The sequence below is a fragment of the Aphis gossypii genome, chromosome 3, assembly GCF_020184175.1.
Source record: "Aphis gossypii isolate Hap1 chromosome 3, ASM2018417v2, whole genome shotgun sequence".
Taxonomy (NCBI): domain Eukaryota; kingdom Metazoa; phylum Arthropoda; class Insecta; order Hemiptera; family Aphididae; genus Aphis; species Aphis gossypii.
Genome location: NC_065532.1, coordinates 34,045,919 through 34,068,652, shown reverse-complemented (window position 1 = coordinate 34,068,652; position 22,734 = coordinate 34,045,919). Strand labels below are relative to the sequence as shown.

The 22,734-nt window shown below is 26.6% G+C and overlaps 1 protein-coding gene across 5 annotated transcripts in view; it reads right to left on the bottom strand.

Annotated features, from left to right (window-relative positions):
* LOC114121090 (small conductance calcium-activated potassium channel protein) overlaps positions 1 to 22,734 on the bottom strand; it is a 235,440-nt gene that overhangs the window by 16,356 nt on the left and 196,350 nt on the right. For all 5 annotated transcript variants that reach the window (XM_050203982.1, XM_050203984.1, XM_050203983.1 and 2 more), the window contains 2 exons: positions 9,645 to 9,740; positions 2,608 to 3,029 (listed from right to left, as the gene is read on the bottom strand). In XM_050203982.1, coding sequence (XP_050059939.1) covers positions 2,608 to 3,029; positions 9,645 to 9,740 — 518 coding nt within the window. The remainder of the gene's footprint in view (positions 1 to 2,607; positions 3,030 to 9,644; positions 9,741 to 22,734) is intronic.

Sequence of the window (22,734 nt, the reverse complement as noted above, 5' to 3'; positions counted from 1 at the left end):
TTTTACTAAACGACATATTGAAACACTGTAGTATATGAATGAGCAAGAAGAGACATATTCATAGGCTATAGATATTGATTACAGTATCCATATCTATTGTATATTAAAATTAAATAAAAAATTATTATCGATGTTTATATGTTCGTTTATTTTATTAAAATGTAATACCTATTGGTTTTATTGTATATCATAGTTATTAAAACAGATTTGTTTGTATAATGATTTTTATTAGTAGGTACGTATATTTTTGTATTTTTTTAATTTTTCAATAAAATAAAAAAATCTATACTATAGTTGGCAGTGAATATGAATAAATGTTATTTCACTTTTAAGTGCTACAAAAGGATGAAACAACTTATTTTAAAATCGCTCATTGTTATGTTAAAATTTATAATTAATAGTTATTTTAAAAATATTCTATTTAATTACGACTTATAATACATTTAAGCTTATATGCCTTTAAGAGAAATGGTGAATTAATTATTTTCTATGAGGATTAAGTTCCTATAGCTAAAAACAAAGAATATCAGGAGTTGAATTCTTGAAATATATTTAATTTTAGATTTGTAGGGTACCTTGTGTTGGGTTTGTTGGTTTTACGATAATGGTTTTTTTTCCGTGGATATTTTTACGGGCAGTGAAAATGATACGATATTTTTACGTAGTAACTTTAAGGATTAGTAATTTAAGTCTGGATGTTACTTTGAAGAGGTTATTTTTTAATAACAGTAGTTCTCTATAATGGACGTCACGTATAAAAAAGAAAGCACCGACAACCCAAGATAAAATATTAAAGGAATCTCGGCACCTGTGGTTTTAAACCAGACTCTGTTTAGAATCGTTTTTCGAACGCTGTAGTTTATTGTGTCGTATAATAATATTATGCTGCTTTAGATTTAAAATTTATACCAACAAATATATGTTCTACTATCCTAGTATAAAGAGTGAGTGAGTGAGTGAAAGAGAGAGAAAGAAAAGGAGAAGCGAGGCGAGTGCTCGACACATGGGTAACTGACATCTGTATCGTGTATATTATGGTATTTTTTCTCTGTCTTAGATACTATATCAGGTGTGCCCAACTTTTTTCAAATTGCAGGCCACATTCGAAGTTTATATTTATACTATGGACCGTATAATATATTACAAAGGTTTTTTTTGTTCGTTCTGATAAATACAATAAAATATAATATTATCTTTTTTAATTTACCGAATTTATGACCTTTAAAAATGGTCGAAAAAAAATCAAACAAAATTTCACACAGTCATTTCTACTAAATATTTTGTAATTCTTTAAAGCTTATTAAAATAACTTTTAAATAGCTAATATTTTTAGTTTAACTATACAAATATTTAATATCATAATATTTTCACGAGCTGATTGGAATACCTCCATGGGTTGGATCTGACCCACGAACCTCAAATTGACAATGCCTGTACTATAGGCTACTTATAGTTTATGCTTAATGTAGTTGACATATAAACCATTATTTTAACTTGTATATTTGTTTAACTAACATGTCGCGTGTTTCAGCCATACTATTAATATTATACATCGCATCGATAACCCATTGAAGATTGATCGTCAGTTAATAATATGACCGGTCACGTCTGACGTCACTTTGAACTGTTGCAAAACGGTATTAAATATAGTATTATTATTCACTATTGTTGTTACTCGGGTGGTCACGCGCCCGCTACAATCGTAATATTATGTTATAATAGTAAATACCGTCATTAACGCTTAACGAGATACTTATCACGTATAATATAATATCATTATTAATCGCACAACGGGCAGAGCGTCGGTCCGAGAACATATAACATTGCAAGTGAGTATCCGTAGACCCCGAGAACTACAATCGGACGGATAGAAAACGGGCGTTATACATATTACAACGAAAACAAGTGAAACCGCCCGAAAAGTTATAGATTGACAGCGTAGATAAACGTATATATTATGGATGTATAATATATTATATATACATATAATTTATAGTATACGTATTGTACAAAGTATCGATAAGACGTCCATTCGTTTTCAATCGCAAGTAAAAAGTTGTACTGATATGGAAGACGCCCGATCAATAAGAATAAAAAAAATAATCATCGAAGATCGTCTTTGCACATGACCGTTGTGTAGACTTCAATATACAGAATTACTACAGTGACGCCGAGTTCTGTTAAAAAATGTTATTCAATTCCGAGGCTATGGTCATTACTGTGTTCAAAAAAATAACTTCTTTATAAATACTATCTTTTTGAATAAATTTCGATTACAATATTTGTCTAATCTCGATTGTAATGCCGTAATTTTTTTTCAATAATTATTCGTAAGAATTTAAGTTACATATTGGTGTGCAGCTCTGTATAATATTATAATGTTATTGTGTCGCCTTACATCAATTAAATAAACCATTTTTTACCAGCGTATATAATGTTTTAGACGGACGTTTTAGAGCACCTCCCCGAGTCCGCACTCAACGCCACTGCAGTGCCGACGAACGATACGATACGATTGGTTAACAATATGGCATAACGACATTATAATATAAAAAGTATATACGACGACGGTCGCGAGGTGCGACGCGACTGTCGGTTGGTTTATACCTTTCGCACTGTCTGAGCGTCCAGCTGGCGATTATCCACAGGGACACCATGAACACGAGCAACACCGTGCCCGGGCATATGGTCATGAGCGTCTTCAGCACGAACCTCGTGTTGAAGTTGATCCGGTTCAGGGCGCCGATGCTGCGGGACGAAGCGTCCGTGAACAGCTTGCTGTGCAGCAACATTACCCGACAGATGAGGTACAGCCGGAAAAACATCGGCAGCGACAGCGGCACGTCGTACGGCACCCACCGGGTCTCCAGTTTTCCGTGCTTGTTGGCCAGCTTGGTTTTCCACTCGAAGTAATACTCGCCGGGAATCGGGTGGATCGCGCAGATCACCAGCTCCATCGTGATGGTGGCAATCCGCTGCCACGTCATCGCGATCCGCCAGTCGTCCGCGCAATTGTCAATCATGAACAACTGTGGGTGAAAAAATTATGTCAAGTACATGATATACGTGGTATGATAATGAATGATTTACATTATAGGTATATATACGTGTCACAAATAGAGGTGGAACGATCTGACTCGACGTTAACTAGCTAGGGCAAAAAGTGTTATACGGGATTGTATTTTATATACCTAATTGATAATTGTTCGCCTGTCTAAATTGATGGAAATGAAAAAAAAACGTATTTTTTTTATAAAATATGTTATGATTCTATCATTCATCCGGTATTTGGATATTTGAAACTCGAAATCTACCGAATACCTACTAATTACCTAGTTGCTATTCGTATAAAATATTTATTTCTATAATCTATAATTTTAAATCCGCTCGAAAACTATTTTGTTTGTATTAGAGGATTTACCGTTAATTTTAAATTTAACATGATAACATACTTTTATGACCGTTATTTTTGACTTGTAAAATATTATAATGCCATAAACCTATATGTATCAATCAATAACTTTATTTTTCCGTCAATTTTTAAGATATTTAATAGTAATTTGACAAAAAAATATTTTTTGATATTTAAAATCGTAGTGATTGTGGTGAAAATCTAGTAAATCGCATCCTATACTATTGTAAAAGAAATAAACAGCCAGAGGAATGCGAATACGAAATAATTTTTCCTTTAGCCGTTCGACGACTTTTTAGTTATTCCACATACGGTATAGTTTTGCCGATAAATTTCATTCTACGACAATAAAGATTAATATTGTTGTCATTGTGGTCATGGTAGAATAGTAGCATGTTGTCGTATCGTATCAGGTACTAAATGTGAGTCGCGTTGGCTACTGCTCATTAATACAGTACACGTACGACGATTATTATCACTGTTGTTTTGTTTTATTTTATTTTATCGCCACCACACCACACGTGTATTTACAAAGTCCACTTGCGTTATTGCAAGTGTAACCCTAGCAAATATATTTTCGTTCCATCCCATGCAATTTAGTATCACGCAAAAAAAAAAAACATGAGCTTAAAGAATATCATATTGTTTTACGATTCGTAAAAAATAAATCGATTTTAGTAAAATCGTCATCACTGTACCGCCGTTTCCTTTGAAAAATACGCATTTACCGATGCAGCGTCCCCGTGAAGGTTAGAATTATCGCGTAATCGTACCTAATAGATATGTACACAAAATAGAAATCATCGGAACAGTGAAGTACACAGGTCGTATAATTCAGACCACAGTTACTATCCTTGACGTACAAAACGTTATTTTTTTCATTTCAGTTGCAATAATATTATTCCTGATGGAGTAATAGCTGTCATCATTTGATAAATTTAATGCCTTAAAATATTTTATATCGACATTAGAGCAACAGTGAAAATTAAGTGAACAAGTTATTTTTGCAACTTATTGCAATATGTATTTAGAGTTAAATTTAAAAGTTATCAGTTAAGTTGTGTGTTTTATTTTAATCAAATAAAATGCATATTATTACAAACAGAAAAATTATTTTTGAAATATACTGCCATACTTTACAAGAAACATTTTGAATACGATTCATTTTATTTTATTGTGTTACGTATAAATTCGTATTATTTCAGTTAAAAATTACATCAACACATAACTAAAACAACATGCGTATTTATACTATTGTTTATAACAATAGTTGTAATAAAAATAATTAATGTTTTAACGTATACCTATACCTATACCTATGTTTTAGTAATAGAAAAATGTTTGCTTTTAATTAATAATAAACTAATTTCTAGGCTTTACCTCAAATTTTTTCTTTTATTTTTTGGTTTTTCCTGATGGTTAGGTTCGACAACATTTTACTCTCAAGTCACGTCACGCCTTACGTTACTTCAATAAAAGAGCAAACATTATTGGAGGGCTATTTCTCCGATATATCAATTTATAGAACTTTTTAGGAGGTTTACAAAAATAAAACCACTATTGAATTCGGTATAAAACTGACCTATTGAGATACTTGGAATACAATATAATATAAAACCGACTTTTAAAGTTTGTGTAAAAATGAGTAAATGGTACAAAAAAACAGCAAACGTCAGTTCTAAGTCAATAAACAAAAATTATTTTTATTAGTTTATAAATATATTTCTTGGAATTCGTTCATCAATATAAAAGTTGAAGATGCAAATATTACCTACTTATATACGTAGTTGTTTCAAAGGGAAATTAAAATTATAAATATTTACATAAGTACAATATTGGGTATATAATTAATACTTTTAGTCAGTTTTTAACTTTAAAAAATTTTGTAAAACGGAATTAGTTGTTAAAATTTTTATTTATTTGATATTAGAATATTATTAATATTAGATACTGAAGATATTAAGTAATATATTGTGTTTTTGTTAGTTAAATAACTAATTTTTAGTTAATATTTAAAATCCAATAATATAAATGTATTTATTAAAATTATACTATTTAGTACATTAATTAGTAGTTTTATTGCACATATTATAATATTTTTATATTGTTCATATTTGAGAGGTCTAAGTTTAGAAAAAAATGTGGAATTAAATAAAATGAACAATATAATTATTTTCATTTTTTTATGTTTTGATAATATGTACAATGTACAATTTACATACATGTTAAAGTGTGCAATATTATATTATGCATTATTAAATATTTAAGAAATATGTTTATTGTTATTAAATTAAGTTTTTAATGGCCCTTCGCTCTATGAGTTTGTTCATTATGGCCTATAGAAATAAATTATATAATGGCAATGTAATATAATAGGTTCACAAATTCAATTTTAAAGTAAGTAATATTTCTGTTATCTATGGGTATTTGTTACATAAATTACACACTAAATAATAGATCAAAATAAAATATACTCTTTCAACTCTTTTCAACTCCATCTAAACAATTAAATTGTAATATGAAGTAGCCTTCTGCTGTTATAGTTCTAGATAAAAACGGATTTAGAAATACCAATCATGGCATCATACATCCAACTTACAATATAATACAGGCATATTTATAATAAGGTACAAATCAACATAATATATTTAACATTTTAAATATGTAAGATAAACGTATTTTAATTGATAAAAATTTTTTACAATAATACTCAAAACCTCAACTATGGACAATTTATATTTTTAAGAACAAAAATCCTTTACTGCAAAATTAATAACATAATCTACTCTGCCCCCTTTCCACTCCAAGAACGTTACAATAATTTTATGTAAAAAAGTGTCAAACGGGACTTAACGCAAGGGTCAAAACACACTTTGTCGTTTTGGATATTTCATTTAATATACATCCAACTGTCCCTTTCCATCATTAGCACCATTTAAGGTGTCATGTTCAATAGCAATCGTTACAAAACATAATCTAAATTTGTATGTACAGTGTTAGCACGCAGTATTGTGTATACACAATTTAGGGTGGAAATAAATAGCTTAATATTTAACTGTATATGTGTATATATATAAATGGGTTATGCTATAATATTTTTTGAATGTAATTTGCATGCTATTTCAGGAGAAGGGTTACTTGTTGCTGCCTTAAATAAAGATTCCCGCTAATATTCACAAGTTTTACAACGAACCGTTTCCATAGGGACTATATTTTTATTACTGGAAACGGCGATTAGAACTATTCCAATTATACGTATATATTATATTTCCACGTCATCCGGTTTGGTCAGGTTCACCATCAATAATTGCTGTAAAGGAATGTCCGGACTCAAAGTAAATTCCGTAGTGCGTTCTTTCAGAAAACTATAGTACCTTCTCTCGTTTTAATTTCCATATCATCTCATCATTAAACCATAAAGTTTGTAAAAAACAATATCGATGCTACAGAAATTTATTTATTTCTGTACTTTTTTTTGAACTTTTATATGTATTGTACCTATACTCAAATTAATATTGATTATTAATAATAATATAGTATTATATTTTTATTACATTCACGTATTATTTATAAAAAACAATAGGTATACAAATTAACACTGTACTCAAACCTAATTTGTTTTAAAAATTATTTACTATTTATATTTATTTTTTTTTATTTCTAACTAAATTATTATCCCAGTAATAATAGTTGTACAAAAAAAGTCTTAACTTTCTAAATACCGTAAAAATTATCATATAAATTATATTATTAATTTAATGTTAGTATTATAGTTTCATAAGATCATAAAGATCCTACATGACGTATCTTCTGTTATTAAAGTTGAAATAGATAATAAAAGGATTTTCAAGAAATAAAAAATCGACTCTTCTTGGAAATCCATTATAATACCCATCTGAACTTAGAAATGTCTATTGTGTATACAACATACGTAGATATTAACGCAATTAAATTTTAGTACAGTTTTTTATGTTTTCTCGCAATAAAATAATATTTTAAAAATTCTATTATTATATTAGGTATATAGATACATAAAAAGGCATACAATCGATTTGATTATTTGTTAATTCTTTTATATGTGAATGAACTATTCATAAACGATACGTATAAATTAATTCAAAATAATTTATTTATTTTATAACATAAATTAAGATAAACTCAATATTTTGACTACTTAATTGTGTACAATTGTAATTTGTTTTGAAATTTGGCGCAAAGCTTTAAGTTTGAAACAAAGTCTTGTAAAATGTGTGTTAATATTTTGCTTCTTAACAATTCCATGAGTATTAATTATGAATATGCGATGAATAGATGTTTATTTTTGGGGCCATGATAATTTATAAAAAGAAGATAAATTAATAAAAATATGCGAAACAAGAAGAGTCGACTTGTGGGTTATATTGAATATGTTCTACATAATTATATTTTACGAATGAAACTGTCTCTCTTTACGCTGAGTGTATATAAATACTATTCCGAATTTGAAATAATTTTCATCTATTGATATTATTATAATTATAAAATTATATTAACGAAATAAATAAGATAAATTTAAGTAAGAAAATATATTAAAAATTGTAAATGATCAATGGTTTGTTTTATCTGTTTAACAACACAAACCTCCAGTAATGGTTATGTTTGAATATTTAATTAATTTTTTTTTTTTTTCATTTGATATATATTTAAAATTTCAGGGCTCATCAGGGTTTAGAAATGATAACCTAAATTATAATAAAATTAAAATAATAAAACATGGCGTAATATGAATGTTGCCAAGTTCGATATTTTAAAAATGGCAACCAGAAACGAGAGATGACTGTTAAATACGACCCTTGTGACTAATAACCAAATCACTCACCGTGTCAACCAAAAATAGCTTTGTTAAGTAAAAGTGACTTATCAGATAATGTGGTTTTTATGTTTTAGGAGAAATGTCTCAAATGCATTTTCAGGGTCCACCGATATTTCTTTGGTTCTTGTTTACCAACAAGAAGATTTGTTATTTTTCGTACTTTAAACTAATACCGTCCAATAATTTACATGTATCCAAGGGTAACGAATTTTTGATAATAAAAATAAAACCAAACAAAAGAATTACAGAATTGCAATTTATTTATTTTTGAGAGAAATTATAATGTAATAATTATATATTATCAATTAAGAAGACGAAATAATTTAGATTTTAAGCGTGCAACAATAGTTATTGGTTTTAAAATAATGAATGTAGAATTAATAGTCCGTTATTATATACCAATATATTAATACATTTCATCTATAATTTTAATATAGGCAGTGCTTATGAATCAGCATGAATTAATTTACACAATTTTTGTCCATATAGTTTTTGAAGTTCGGTTTTGGATATTAATTCCATGAATTAATTTAAAATTAATAATTTAAGACTACGAATGATTTAGTTGGTCATAAAAATAAATATAACTTATTATGTCATGTATAATATATAATTTTTATGTATTATAAAATTGATTTTAAATGATTATATTAAAATATAAATATAATTAACAACACATTAATGTTGGTAACATAATTTTAATAAATATGTTCAGATTTAAATAAATATTTAATATAATACATATAATTTTTTTAATTAAAACTGAAATTTAAAATATTATTGTAATATAAATAAGTTATTTAGTTTTATCGACATTTTTAACTATATGTAGATAATTGAGTTGCTTTATGTGCGTTTAATGTAAGAAAAATAAAACTTTTTTTTTAGCGAATCCTGATTTAAATGAGATTTATTACTATAAGTTTTTATAAGTATAAATGTAAATGTAAATAATAAAAAAATATGCTTAAGTTGTGTAATATTTCTGAGTAAACCATATAATAGTTATTATTTTACGATACCTACATGACTTAAAGTTAGTGAAAACTTTTCTTTTGTTGATTGTGTTCTTTTTGAAATGAATAATAATGGAACATCCTAAGCTAGAGGGAAACCTCCGATCGAGTTTCTGGAGCAAATGAAACTACTGAAATAACATTTACACCTGACATTGGTGGTTACATTGTGTAAAGTAAGTTTTAAAGTAAAGTTTTTGAAAAGATTTCTTTTCAATGTTTCCGGTTACTCGATATTGTATTTTGAATATTAGTTAGAGTGACATATATTATTTTTTTCTTTTGTTGATACAGTTGAAACTTTGAAGGTCGTTTGTGCAATTTTTTATAGTACATAATAATATACAAAGGTTTTTAAGCTTACCTGTACTTCGAGTGCGTGGTAAGCCATGATCAATCCCAGCAGAATGATGGTGGATACGGATATGAGCGTTTTCAGTGAAGTAGAATAGAATGACGTCTGCAACAGAAAGCACGACGGAAATAAGTTTTTGTCAAATATGGTTTTTCATAAATCACATTTGGCTGATGTGAGGTGTACGTGCATGAATATTTCTACATTTTCTAGTACGTTTTTACTATACAATTTGTTGCAGCGATTACCAAAGGATGTGCGATTTTCATACTCAGAGTACGTTTTATACTTATATGCTATACCTGGAGTGACTGAATTATTAAAAAAATTGACCTGTTCGTCTATAAAGTATATGTACCAACGTATCGTATCAGTTTTATATCATAAATTCATTGCAAATAGTATGAAATTTAAAATATACAGTATACATACAGTATACAGTATAATACAGTATACATACACAAATTAAATTTGAAAATAAATATAGTACCTATATTATATTGACTAAAAAGTAATTTAAGTTTGTTATATATTTAGTTTTCGTATTTAATTTATTACACTTTCATAGATGGAAAATCGTAATTAATGATTATGTTTCATAAAAGAGTATTTTAGTTTGACTTAAACTAATATGAATGCATTTCTTGGTATTAATTTTTCGAATGAAATAGATTTTTATTTAATTTTTTAGGGGTTGAATAGGAACCAATCGATGGTAATATATACGATCTATAGTTATTTAAACCATTTAATTAGTACCTAATAACTAGAATATTTTTATTATTTTTTAATTTATTACGTTATAACTAAATTTAATAAATAGTTTTATAAGAATATAACTAGGCATGATCATTACTCAATGTCCATTTGATTTTCTAATTAAAGTTTTCAATTATTTAGAATCACATTTATACATTTGTGTAGTATAATATAATATAGACATATAGTTGACATTTTATACATGACATATAATATTTCTGTGTTAATGTGTTACGTAATTATTTTTATTTTAAACTATATTGTTAAAGCTATCCTATATTCTAGATTACGGATCGCCAATCAGTCGATCTTTCTAGAAATATAAGATAATCGCTAAGAAAATGAATTTTACCATTATCGGTCTATCGTGTAATAAATAATCGAATTATTAAAATTGTTTTTCACCTATTCTCGGGTACTATGATTATATCAATATTTAAATTGTTATTATTATTATATTATATTCTTATTTATTATTATGAAAACAATAAATAATTATTCTTGAAGCTCACTTGTTTGAAAAGTTTGGCTACCCCTGTCCTAGATAATGAATTTAATTTTCTTAGAAACGAAATATTGATTTATTTAAAATATTTAATATATTTTTAAATATCATGATAATATTGTTGCTATCCAAAAATTGTTTTAAATTAATAAAGTTATTTCCCAACACTGATGTTTGATGTTTACATAGATCATACATGTTGTCAGTTCTCAATGTATATGATCCATCGTATAATTTGTTGCCATATCTGGGATGCATGTTTTTTTCATATATCTCGGTCTTGTCATCTCGGTCAAACAATGAGTTATGATCGTCAGCGGACGTATTAATTCGCGTGTATCATCGTCGTTGCTCTGGAAATGGCAGTGGGTTTTTCGAGTGGAGGGGAACAAAGACAACTTTGTCATCCATCATTTCTCTACCGGAGGTCGAAGTTACCGGTGAAGGGAAAGAGACGGAAGGAAGAGAGGACATATATATAATATATATTATATATTACACACACACGAGTATATGTATTATGTATATATATAAATATAACACAGAAGATACTTATGTGACCATGACAGAATCGATTTGTTTTTTTGTGTACTTATTTTGGATAGATCCCAAGAATTTTTTTATTTTTCAAACACAAATGAAAATTATTTTCTAAGAAAACTATGATGTTTCTAAGTAGATCCATTATCTAAGTTTTTAACCAATACAATTTATCGGTGAACGGGTATATTGAAATTGTTCAAATCGAAAAAGACGGGAAAAATATATAGACGGTCAAACGTTATTGAGTTAAATAAAAGTTTAGGATGGTACATGGACTTTAAGAGAAAATTGATATCTGTATATTGTAAACTTGTGTCTATAACACAACAATATGTTTCGTAAAGTTTTAAAAAGAACCATTTTCAATAGTTAAACGATATAAAAAAAGCACACATTTTTGGTTATATTTTGAACTATTTACGTTAAATCATATAATGGTATGATTGAATGATGTAATATAGGGCAGCCTGTATTTCTTAAAACTATTTAGCTCTTAAGCTTCATAACCATTTTATTGTTATTAAAATATGACTTGTGCTTACATTTTTTTCATTTTTAAATAATGTTACTAGGTAAGACCTAATAAGGTTAGACAACGTACCTACTTGAAAATTGTAACAGTCTTAGTCTTAAAGTATCTCTTTCATAAATATTCTTTTGACCTTTGAGTTTCATGAATAGTCTTAAACATAAACAGTGTGTGGTTTATAGTTGCTTGTTAATTAAATTCTATGGCTATAAAAATTAATTATAACCGTCAATTAGCATTTTTTTTTTAGCTATGGACAATCTGTACATCCAAATGAAATACTTATTTTTGAGTTTACACAAGTTATTTGAACTAATGGTTTAGCTTATATAAACTATCTTTTGTGAAGCTGCTTGCCATTACAATTGCAGTGGTTTAACCTTCATCAGTCATTTTCAAAATTGTTTTCATTATGATTAACGTTTGTGGTAATATTCGAGTATTTCACCCTATACTTCCCGCCTTGAAATTGTTCTCAGAACTATTTAATTTTCCTCAACTAGACCATCTTTCATCAACTGTAAAATTAAAATATGTTTCTTACTTTTGATTTACCATTTGCACTGCTCAAAGTTTATTTATAAGTAAGTTGACGAATATTTTGTATTTTAACTAACTAATTAAACGTTGCATTAGTTTTTTCTGAAAAATTAATTTTTTCTTAAATTTATAAGTTAGTAAATTTAAAGATATTCTTTATACGGTAGTCGATAAATTAAAACATACTTATTTCGTTCGGGTCTCTCAATTATGATGGGTACAGAAATTATTACTTACTCGTATGTATATGTTAGTATATTTAAACTATGCAAATGACAATATTATTATAATCCCATAATCTTCATTATAATATAAAATTTTTTTCGGATATTCACCATTCAATAGCCAGTAGCCACTAAATATATAATTTTATTGTAAAATGTACTTATTGAACTTATTTTACGAAATACAATACATTGTGACATAATTAAATTTTTATAAAATATTTGAAATAATTTGTACGACTTTTTATTTTATAGCACTTTTGAAACAACGGAAATTAGTTGAAATATTGAAGTAAAATGTAAAGAGAAAAATATATTTATAATGTTATACCTATTATATATCATGTTCCCGATGGCTTTTAAAAAACAGTATTTGGAGGATTCATGTCATACGATTTATACGAATATATTGTTTCCATGTGAATATGTTAATTTGAGTGTTAATATTTTTTTTTCATAAACGAAAAAAACAACCTGCCGGTTATTACACGTATATATTACGTAAAAACAAATAATCGGTCAATACACACCGGGGGATTGACTTCGGACAGAACATGTTATTATACACTATATATTACTATATAGTTGAGCGATCGAGGGACGTCTGTCGCGATCGTTACGTAGGTTTCCAAAAGCGCAGAAATTTAACTGTGAATATGTTTATGTATAAAAAAAAAAGTACCATTTATATAGGTATACGTTATTACCGATGCAAAAAATATATATACCATCAACATCAGTGAGAGGGAATTCAGTCCTCGGTGTTCATAAAACATCATCCGAAGTGCTAAAGCCAAGGTTTTATGCGTGAACCTGCAGGTCCGTCCATACCTGCACGTTCCGTGTATTATTATATGCTCGTAGGTACGCATTTCTTCCTCGGCCATTTTTATTTTCAGATTTCTTCTTGGATTAGGTGAGATCGGTGTGCAATAAAACTAACCCGGGTCTCTGGCCGAATAATCTTTTTTTCTTCTACGCTTCGTGTTTTCTTTCGTTTAATGACTGTCATATTATATAGTTGTGCAGTGCATTTATTTTCACCCCACACATAAACCCATTTAAACGACTCCGGGAGGTATACAGTGAATATAGGCGTAATCTCAGTCGAAAAAAATAAAAACATAAGCCCTATTATAATATGCGCATAGAAAAATGGAACAGACTCTAAACATTACATACTCAACCTCTATTATACACGAACTACATTATATTTTTAGTTGTTTGTATAAAATGTGATTATGCCCATGGACCTACATAATATTATATAGGCATAAAAAAAGAATTCAATTCAATTGCGAATTAAAAGATTTTATCAAGTATTTTTTGCCACATACTAATCCAACTCATAAATTAGCGATTGTACTGCTCATATACAGACAACGATCTTTTTTTTATTAATTTTGAAAATGGCCACAATGTACAAAATATATATATATATATTATGTATTGTGTTGTTTATTTTACAGTATATCTAAATTAGGGTAAGTTTAAAAACTAGAATATATAGCAAATATAAAAGAAATCAATGTCACCTGAAAAATTCATTTTAACTAAATTAAAAAAAAAAGAAACGGACTACCTGGTATACTATGTAGGTAAACTTGAGTAGGTCATGACTACATTTTTTTTGCATCAAAATTACCTTGAGCTGTATACATTTTTTTTTTTTTTAGATTACGAGTATAGTATCTTTTATTTTAATATAGGGTGAATGCGTTAAAAATAACAATTATTTTTTTTTATTGTTAATCGTGTGTTGTGTATGTACCTATGTTCAAGGTTGGATGCATTTTTAAGTGTACAATGATTTTGAAATAATGAAGAAATTATATTTTAATAAAATAGAATAGTAATTTGTTTGATTTAAATTGTATTAAACAAATAATACTAAGTTTTAAAATTTATTCTTTATGTCTAATAATTTATGATTAATTTAATTAATTTGTTATATTAACTTAATTTAAGATAAACTATACTATAGGTATATGTTTTAAAATTTGTATTTATTTTAAGACTATAATAATATAGTTATAATTAAATTTTACAAATTGTATATAATATAAACAAGAAAAACTGTCATATTCATTCATTCGTTTTTATTTTTATAAATAAATTCTTAGTTTGACACTATACAAACTATACATTTCACGTAATCTATTAATTATTATATTACCTTCGTGGCATTGAGAAAGAATTAGTAATATTTAAATAAAATTGATTTTTTAAAAACTTTTTATCATACATGTATAATGAATATGAATAGAAAATATACAATACAAACATAATTAACGAATATACATGGATTATTATTTTTGTTAAGAAATAGAGTAATAGAACTAAAGTAATGGTCACAAAAAAAAAATTTGTTGTTAAAACTCATAGAAAAATCATACATACTATCAAGTAATTTATATGTTAAGAAAAATAAAAATTGAACGACTTTATTGTTTGTTCTTTGTTTTTACAATTATTGATTTAATTATATTTGAGGGATATATAATACGGACTTATAAATTTGATAAAGGATAAGTGATATATTTATATTACGTAAGAATTTCCCATATTGCGCATTAGCTTAGTATCCAAATTAATTAAAATTATAATTTATATAGTACATTTAATTTCTAAATAGTCATTTTCGAATTACTTCATCATCATAATAACATCCGAGGTGATAATAATTGTATTACATATATATATATATATTTATTTAACATAGTAAATTATGTAATAATTTGATATGTATTGATATGATATGAGTAAAATATACTACACATAAGTATAAGTATTAAATTGTAAGCTACAGATCCCGAATTTTAGATTTTTTCTATTATTACTCTTATTTTTTCAATCTTTCATACAACAAACATGTGTATTTGTTTGTGTAGGTACCTTAAAATGTAATATATTATACGAATACGATGTCATTATACGAGAGGTTTTTAAAAGACACAAAATATAAACGATAAAAGTAGGAGCAAAGAATATTTTTCATCAAACTAATGCGCTGCACAATTCCATATTATGCGAGTTATGTTTCGGGTGTTTTGAAAAATTTATAATTTTTGTATTTTTGGCTTTTTATGCATCGTATATTATGTTATCTCTAGTTGTTCTTAACGAGCATTTGAGTACGGCCGTTAACTATGATATGCGATAAAAAAAATGTATAATATATTATGTCTCTACATATTACATATACGCATATTAGAGAGATACGTTTGTACAATAATACCGCTTTCCGGGGGTGTGTGAACGACAAAAACATACATCACGAACAGGAAGAGATTGGCGAGCTCCCTGAGCCAAAAAATCCCCACCTCCATTATTTAGTGAGGGCAATAGGGTGTTGGCAATTGTTCAAGTAACAGTCTGTCTGTCGGAGAAATGTCCCCGCGTGTTTCCACTTCTACTTACGCGAGCCTATTCACCATTGCATCATAGTCGCTTTTCTGACAGCCATGCAATTTTTTATCACCACGTCCCTCTCCTCAAAACATTTGCAGAAATAAATTGCATCAGATTTTTCGATTGAGCAGACGGGTGAAAAAATATTATAATTATAAATACACGAGATTTTACTCCAGTTTACGCTCAACTTAACATTTTTACTAATGCTTTTTTTTCCATGTCAAATGTGTAACATATTTTTCGGACCCTTTCTTTAACGATACCCGGCGCTCCCATTGGTGACATTACCTCCCCCGCCCTTTCTACAAACCACCCGACTACCATTCCTCTACCGCGTTCACCACTATATGCCATTAATAAATTAACTCAGACTGGTCGCCTGGTTTAGGTCTTTGGTTCATTTATTGATCCTTTACTAGTCGATATAATTGGTGTCGTGCCAGTTGTGTGTGCGTTTTATAAAAATTAGTTTGTATATTTTTTTTTTTTTTTTTGTTAAATTTATTTTTATATATTTTTATAACGCTTATTTTGTTAAAATTGTGTATTTGGTCTTATGCCTTACAATAAAATTATAGAAGAAAATTCAAGTGAATTCAACAGATGTTGGTATTTAAAAATATTGATGACAAACTAACTTACTAAGTATTAATACATTTAAATATAAAATATAATTTTTCAAAATTTGAATGTACCTACTTATATTTTTATCAATTGTTTAAAATTTCCATGAGCGAAATTTCATTAGTACCTATCTACCTATAATATATTTAATAGTTTATCAATATTTTCTTATGGAAATAACATATTACTGTACAAAATACAAAAAAAATATGAAATACTATGATAATTATTTTAAAAATGATTTATAAATTTAAATTAAAATATTGCATTTTTTTTACTATCTTATAATATTTTGAAAAATATTCGAAAATTAATATAAACAAATAAACACATAATGATTTTTGTTATTTAAAATTGACTTTTTTTTTGAAAATTTTTATTTGAAATTAGATTTTTTAATATTCATTGATTTACATTTTTTTTTTTTTTAATATTATTTTTATTGTTAAGAAAAATATTTATATGTCCACGAATCGTATTTTAAATGTAATAATTCTCATGAAAAAAAAAACTGTAAATGAAAAACAATGGATTATTTTAAAACGGAAATTAAAAGATGCTTGATGAATGGTGAATAAATAACACTTTCTGTAGTAAAAACAACAAAACCACAAAAAAACCTACAACAAAATTCAACCAATGTCTGTTGTAAAAGGACAGATAGGACACTGTATGGCGCCAATGCTTTTAAAATTAAATGAAACGTGTTTGTTACAAAAAAAAAAAAAAAACTACAATAAGCTTTAAAAAGGATATTTTTATTATCACAATGTTTGTTGAAATATACGTCTTAGTATGGAAAAGGTCTCAAAATGGTTTTTTATATAGGTAATAATATCATGTTTCAAAGTTGTAAGAAAGGTGATTAAATTCTTGAATTTTATTCCTAATACTTCAACTTACAAATTTATTATTTAAATCATATTAAGATAAGTTAAAATCAATTTAATTTATTTAAAACACAAAAAAATAAGGTGAGACATAACAATAATTAAATGTTTTTTTTATTTTAGAAATTGTAAATTTATTAGTTACACCTATTATTATATTATATAATACATATATTGAATTATAGTTTACTTCTTATAACTTCTTTTTATTATATACACTACACTGTAGGTATACGTTTAAACTATTAGAATCAACCTTTTTTATGTTAAGTTTGAAATATTAGAGATGAATTATTAAGAAAACAGTAATATTATGCAAACATTATTTTTAAGAATATTGTATGAAAATACAATATTAAATACTAATTTTCTATTAGAACCGTTTTGATAAATATAATAAAATCAATATTTAAATTTAAAATTAACTTTATATAATTTACGTCATTGTTAAAACAAAGTATAAAAGTATAAATTAATTTATTTTAAATTATTTCTATTATATATCTAAAAAGTATGTCATAATATAATTCCCTAATCATTACAAAAACTATTTTTTTTTAAATAGGTTGTTTGTAAAACGTTTTAATGATTCCAACACCAAATTTTTATTTTATAGCTTTTATTATCATAGTTATTATTAAAAAGATAGTATAAAAACATAGGCATGAATCTAAAAATGTGCTCAATTTAAAATTAGGGTATCAAAAAGAGAGATGTAAGCATTATCTTTATGTTGAAAGGCTAGTTAAATGTAATAATAATTTGGTAAAGATATTATTACTACCTACCCTATCACAATTATTTAGAGTCTTGGAAGAACTTGACAGTTATTGAAGTTTTGATATGAAATTCGATAATAATTTCCTCACGCCCATTTTCATTTTGTACATACGTAGTTAAAATTTCGTAAGCATCGTTAATAATTATTGTATAATATTTTTCTTGTTGTGTATCTACTGGACTATTTCCAATAATACCTACATAAAAAAAAATTCTAACTTTAAAATGCATTTATTAAAAGAAAAACGTGCAAAATATTATAATTTTATAAGTAATGTCATTACAGTTTTTATTAGTGTATCTAAACAGCCATTTATTTTCTTTGTAAATTGAACGATATTATGAACGAGCATTTATCAACTTAAACGTTTTTAAATATAATTATTATGTACAGGTAAAGTTCACGTTGAATATATTTTCGTTATTTTAAACTGAAAAATTGTCAGTGTCAGGTGTGTCGAGTCCTAAATAGTGGATAAGAGAGGTTGGGGTAATATTTTATTTTTGTGGTAAAATTAATTTTATATAAAAAATGTAGAGTTTAAGAATAAAATAACAATATACAAAAAAATTAAATGTTGTTTCTTTATTTTAGTTTATTTAATTGTTTTTAGTTATTTTTGTGGTATTGTAAGTATATTTTACATACAAATTATCATTTAATAAATAGTTTTAAAAATTAAATTAATGCAAACATACAATGAGTTATATTTGATTTAGTTTTTAAACCAGAATCAAATAAACTGTTTGATTTGCTTAGTTGTTTTAAATGTATGTCTAATATATAATAAATACATAATGTATTTATTACACGATTATTTTGATTAGAGTTTATTAAAATATGTCACCGAACAAATGAAGTTATAATGAATTAAGTTAATATCATTTTTTTTTTGAGGGGTCATTTGTTAAAATCCCTAAATAAAAATTGATCGGCTCAGAGAAAATCTGTTAATGATTACTATTGTTATGATGCTGGTTCATAAAACAATTTATTTATTTAACTTATAAAATTATTCGTTTAACAAAAGCAAGCTTATCGTCAAATATATCAATTAGAATGTTTCATAATTTTATTTTGTAATATAACCTAACTGTTTTATTCGTTACTTTATTAATTACGTTATGTAGAAAATACAACATATTTATTAATGAATTTAATTTACTTGAGTAGTCATAATAGATATTTTATAGTTGCAATTGACAAATGGAAAAAAAAATAAAACGAATATATCATGCGATACAAAGTTTTGTTTTAACATTTAAAATGTCTTAATGTCATTTAATTATTCCCTTTAAATTTGTAACAACATAGAATAATGAAAACTTTGTAATATTGTTTAATAGTGGACACAGATTTTTCAAATAACTGAAATAATAATTAAATTTCGAACGCTATTTATTTAACTAGTGCCAAAAGAAGAAAAGAAAATTAAAAAAAAAAACTATGTATTTAGAAATCATTTCAAGATAATGAAACTGTTATTAAAACTCACAACCGAGTCAAAATACGAAACTGTGTTGTAAGTAACATTAACTTTCTACTCATATAACAAAAATTGCTGGCTTTATGCCGTTTATTTATACTACCCCCTGAACCGTGTTTTATCTTCCACAATATTGCTGTTTTAATAATTTAATCAGTCCAATTTTCTGAAAAACTAATTTAAACTCCTCGCGAAAAACAAAAGTGATAAAAACGGAACGCAGTCATCAGGTCGTTATGACATGTACACATCAATCCGAAACCTTGACCCTAAACCGCTGTATACGGTAAAAGACTAAAAATTGTCCATTTGTGCATAATGTGTAACACATTATTCCGCCACTGCTATATAGACCTGTAAATCATACAGTGTTATAATCGTGTGGAATATACGGTATAGCCTTCACCCGATTTCCTAGCACGTGGCAACCGAATATTGGAACAACATAAACATAAAAAATAACATCTGGCTTTTATAAAGCAGAATAGAAATATAAATACGTAGTTTGATACATAAACATTACTCGGTGTTTTATTTTGTACGGTTTTCATTGGACGAATTCGTACATTTCTTTTATCAGCGAATAAAATTATTCAACAATAATTTCAACCTTTTATGCACCGTGTCATTAACTATGTATGTATTACTACAGACACCATACATAATATATATAATATAGTCTTTAAGGCGCGTAACGTATATACACACCCGCTATGGTATATGTGTAGGTACCTACCTATATAATAGTATATATTATAATACTTACGTTTCCATATTATATAATATTCACATAATCATTTTTTCCCGACGTTTCTTCTCCACTGAAACATCGGAGGTGGATATAAATCGAATATCCTATGTATAGGTACGGGTTATGCGCTCAGTGGTATTGGTACTTATTATGCTGACAGGGACGGATCGAATGGGACGTGGTGGGCAGAGATATATTATAGGTGTTAGGTGCAAATTCAATTTCGATTCCGGTCAATAAAATTACCCTATTATATACCCAAATGAAAATCGGGTATAATTTATTCCTCGACGGTCCCTATTGATATTGGAATTTATCATAAAAAACGTATAATACGGATACGTGAATACATAAACCGACAATGGCCGTTGAAAATGTAACGGACATTAAAATAATATTGTATTATTATTACTAAAATATAGACTTGCATGTCAGTTTTAATTTGGAATCACGATTTTAATCAATTCATCCATGCCTACCGAGAAATAAATTATAATAATTTGGTAACAAGTTTTGATTTTTCCGATAACATTCTTTCCCTATCAATCGTGCCCGTACACTAGCTGCCGTGCGCCTAGAATATACAATATTTTAATTTATGTTTATTCCCCTATGATGATATATAGCACAAATGGATAACGACAACAATAATTCAATACCATACGTTATATTATTATAAAGGAATATTTTCGATTATCAATATGAATATTGTATACTATATTATACGAACGTGTGCAACCCGTTAAAAATAAATACGTACACATACACAGTAAAAAACAACTAAATTATATTTTTAAAACCGTCATGAATTAAATTTTTTATGAAAGTGCGACAGATTGCATTTCAAACAATATTATGTTTGTGGGTTTTAAATTATTTTAAACAAATTGGAACTAATATCTGTGGATAATTATTATGTTTATGATTTGTCGTAAATAAGAAATCAAATAACTGCATTCAGATTTGTTAAGTTAAAAGTATTTATACGATTTATTGTATTTCAGAAAATATGAAAATTATGTGAATATTAAAATAACTATAACTGTAGTGTTTAAATAAAAAATGGTATTTATTATTATGGTGTTAATTGTTTGTATTGGTGTACACTTACGATTATCTAACAGTATCCTTGGTTGTGTAATTTTTTTTTACTTTTAGAAGCGCGGGGTAAAAATTTTCCATAATATGAAATATACTTAAAATAATACTTTTAGTTGGTATTTGTAACTGACAATACTTATTATTAATTTATAATATACACAAATAATTATATAGTATAAACTAAATATATACCTTAAGTTTTATGAATAAAAATGAGAAAATGAAATTGAAAAAATTTTAAATAAGAAATTACTTTTCAGTCGCGCGGGGTAAAAATTCTCCAAACAAATAAATTTGTTCTCGTCACGTCGAATGTATCGGAGTACCGGACAAACTAAAATGGTTTTCGATGAAGTAAAATGTAAATGTCATTATTGAATTATGTTTTGATTTTGATAAGCTAGTCGGAATTAGGAATTCATACCACAGAATAGATTTAATCTATTCTGATCCATACTATAGAGTATAGGTAATAAAGGAAAAACACATATTTATAAATACACTGGGAGATTATTTATACTGCGCGACAGGTTAACGTAAACTATAAAATAATTAATAATAACATTTAAATAACGGGTTTTGAAGTTAAAATCTTTGAATAAAAATAGATATAAAAAAGACTTATACATATATATTAATTTTTTGTATACACTATAAACCTAAATTATAATATTATATTGTTTAATGTCATTTAACAACAATAACTATTTAGATTTTGATTACTAAATATTATATTATGTATAATGTATATAGTCTATTATAATATTATAGTAGGTACCTATCTATTTTATCATAGTTGCTATTTTCTTTGATGTTAATATTTCAAAAGTTATGTAGATACTGTAGATATTTTGTAATAATTATATATTTTTATTTTAAACTATTTTGAAAATCATCATATAAAATTCTTTTTAAGTGTAGTTGGTGTATTTTTACAAACAACGCAAACTTG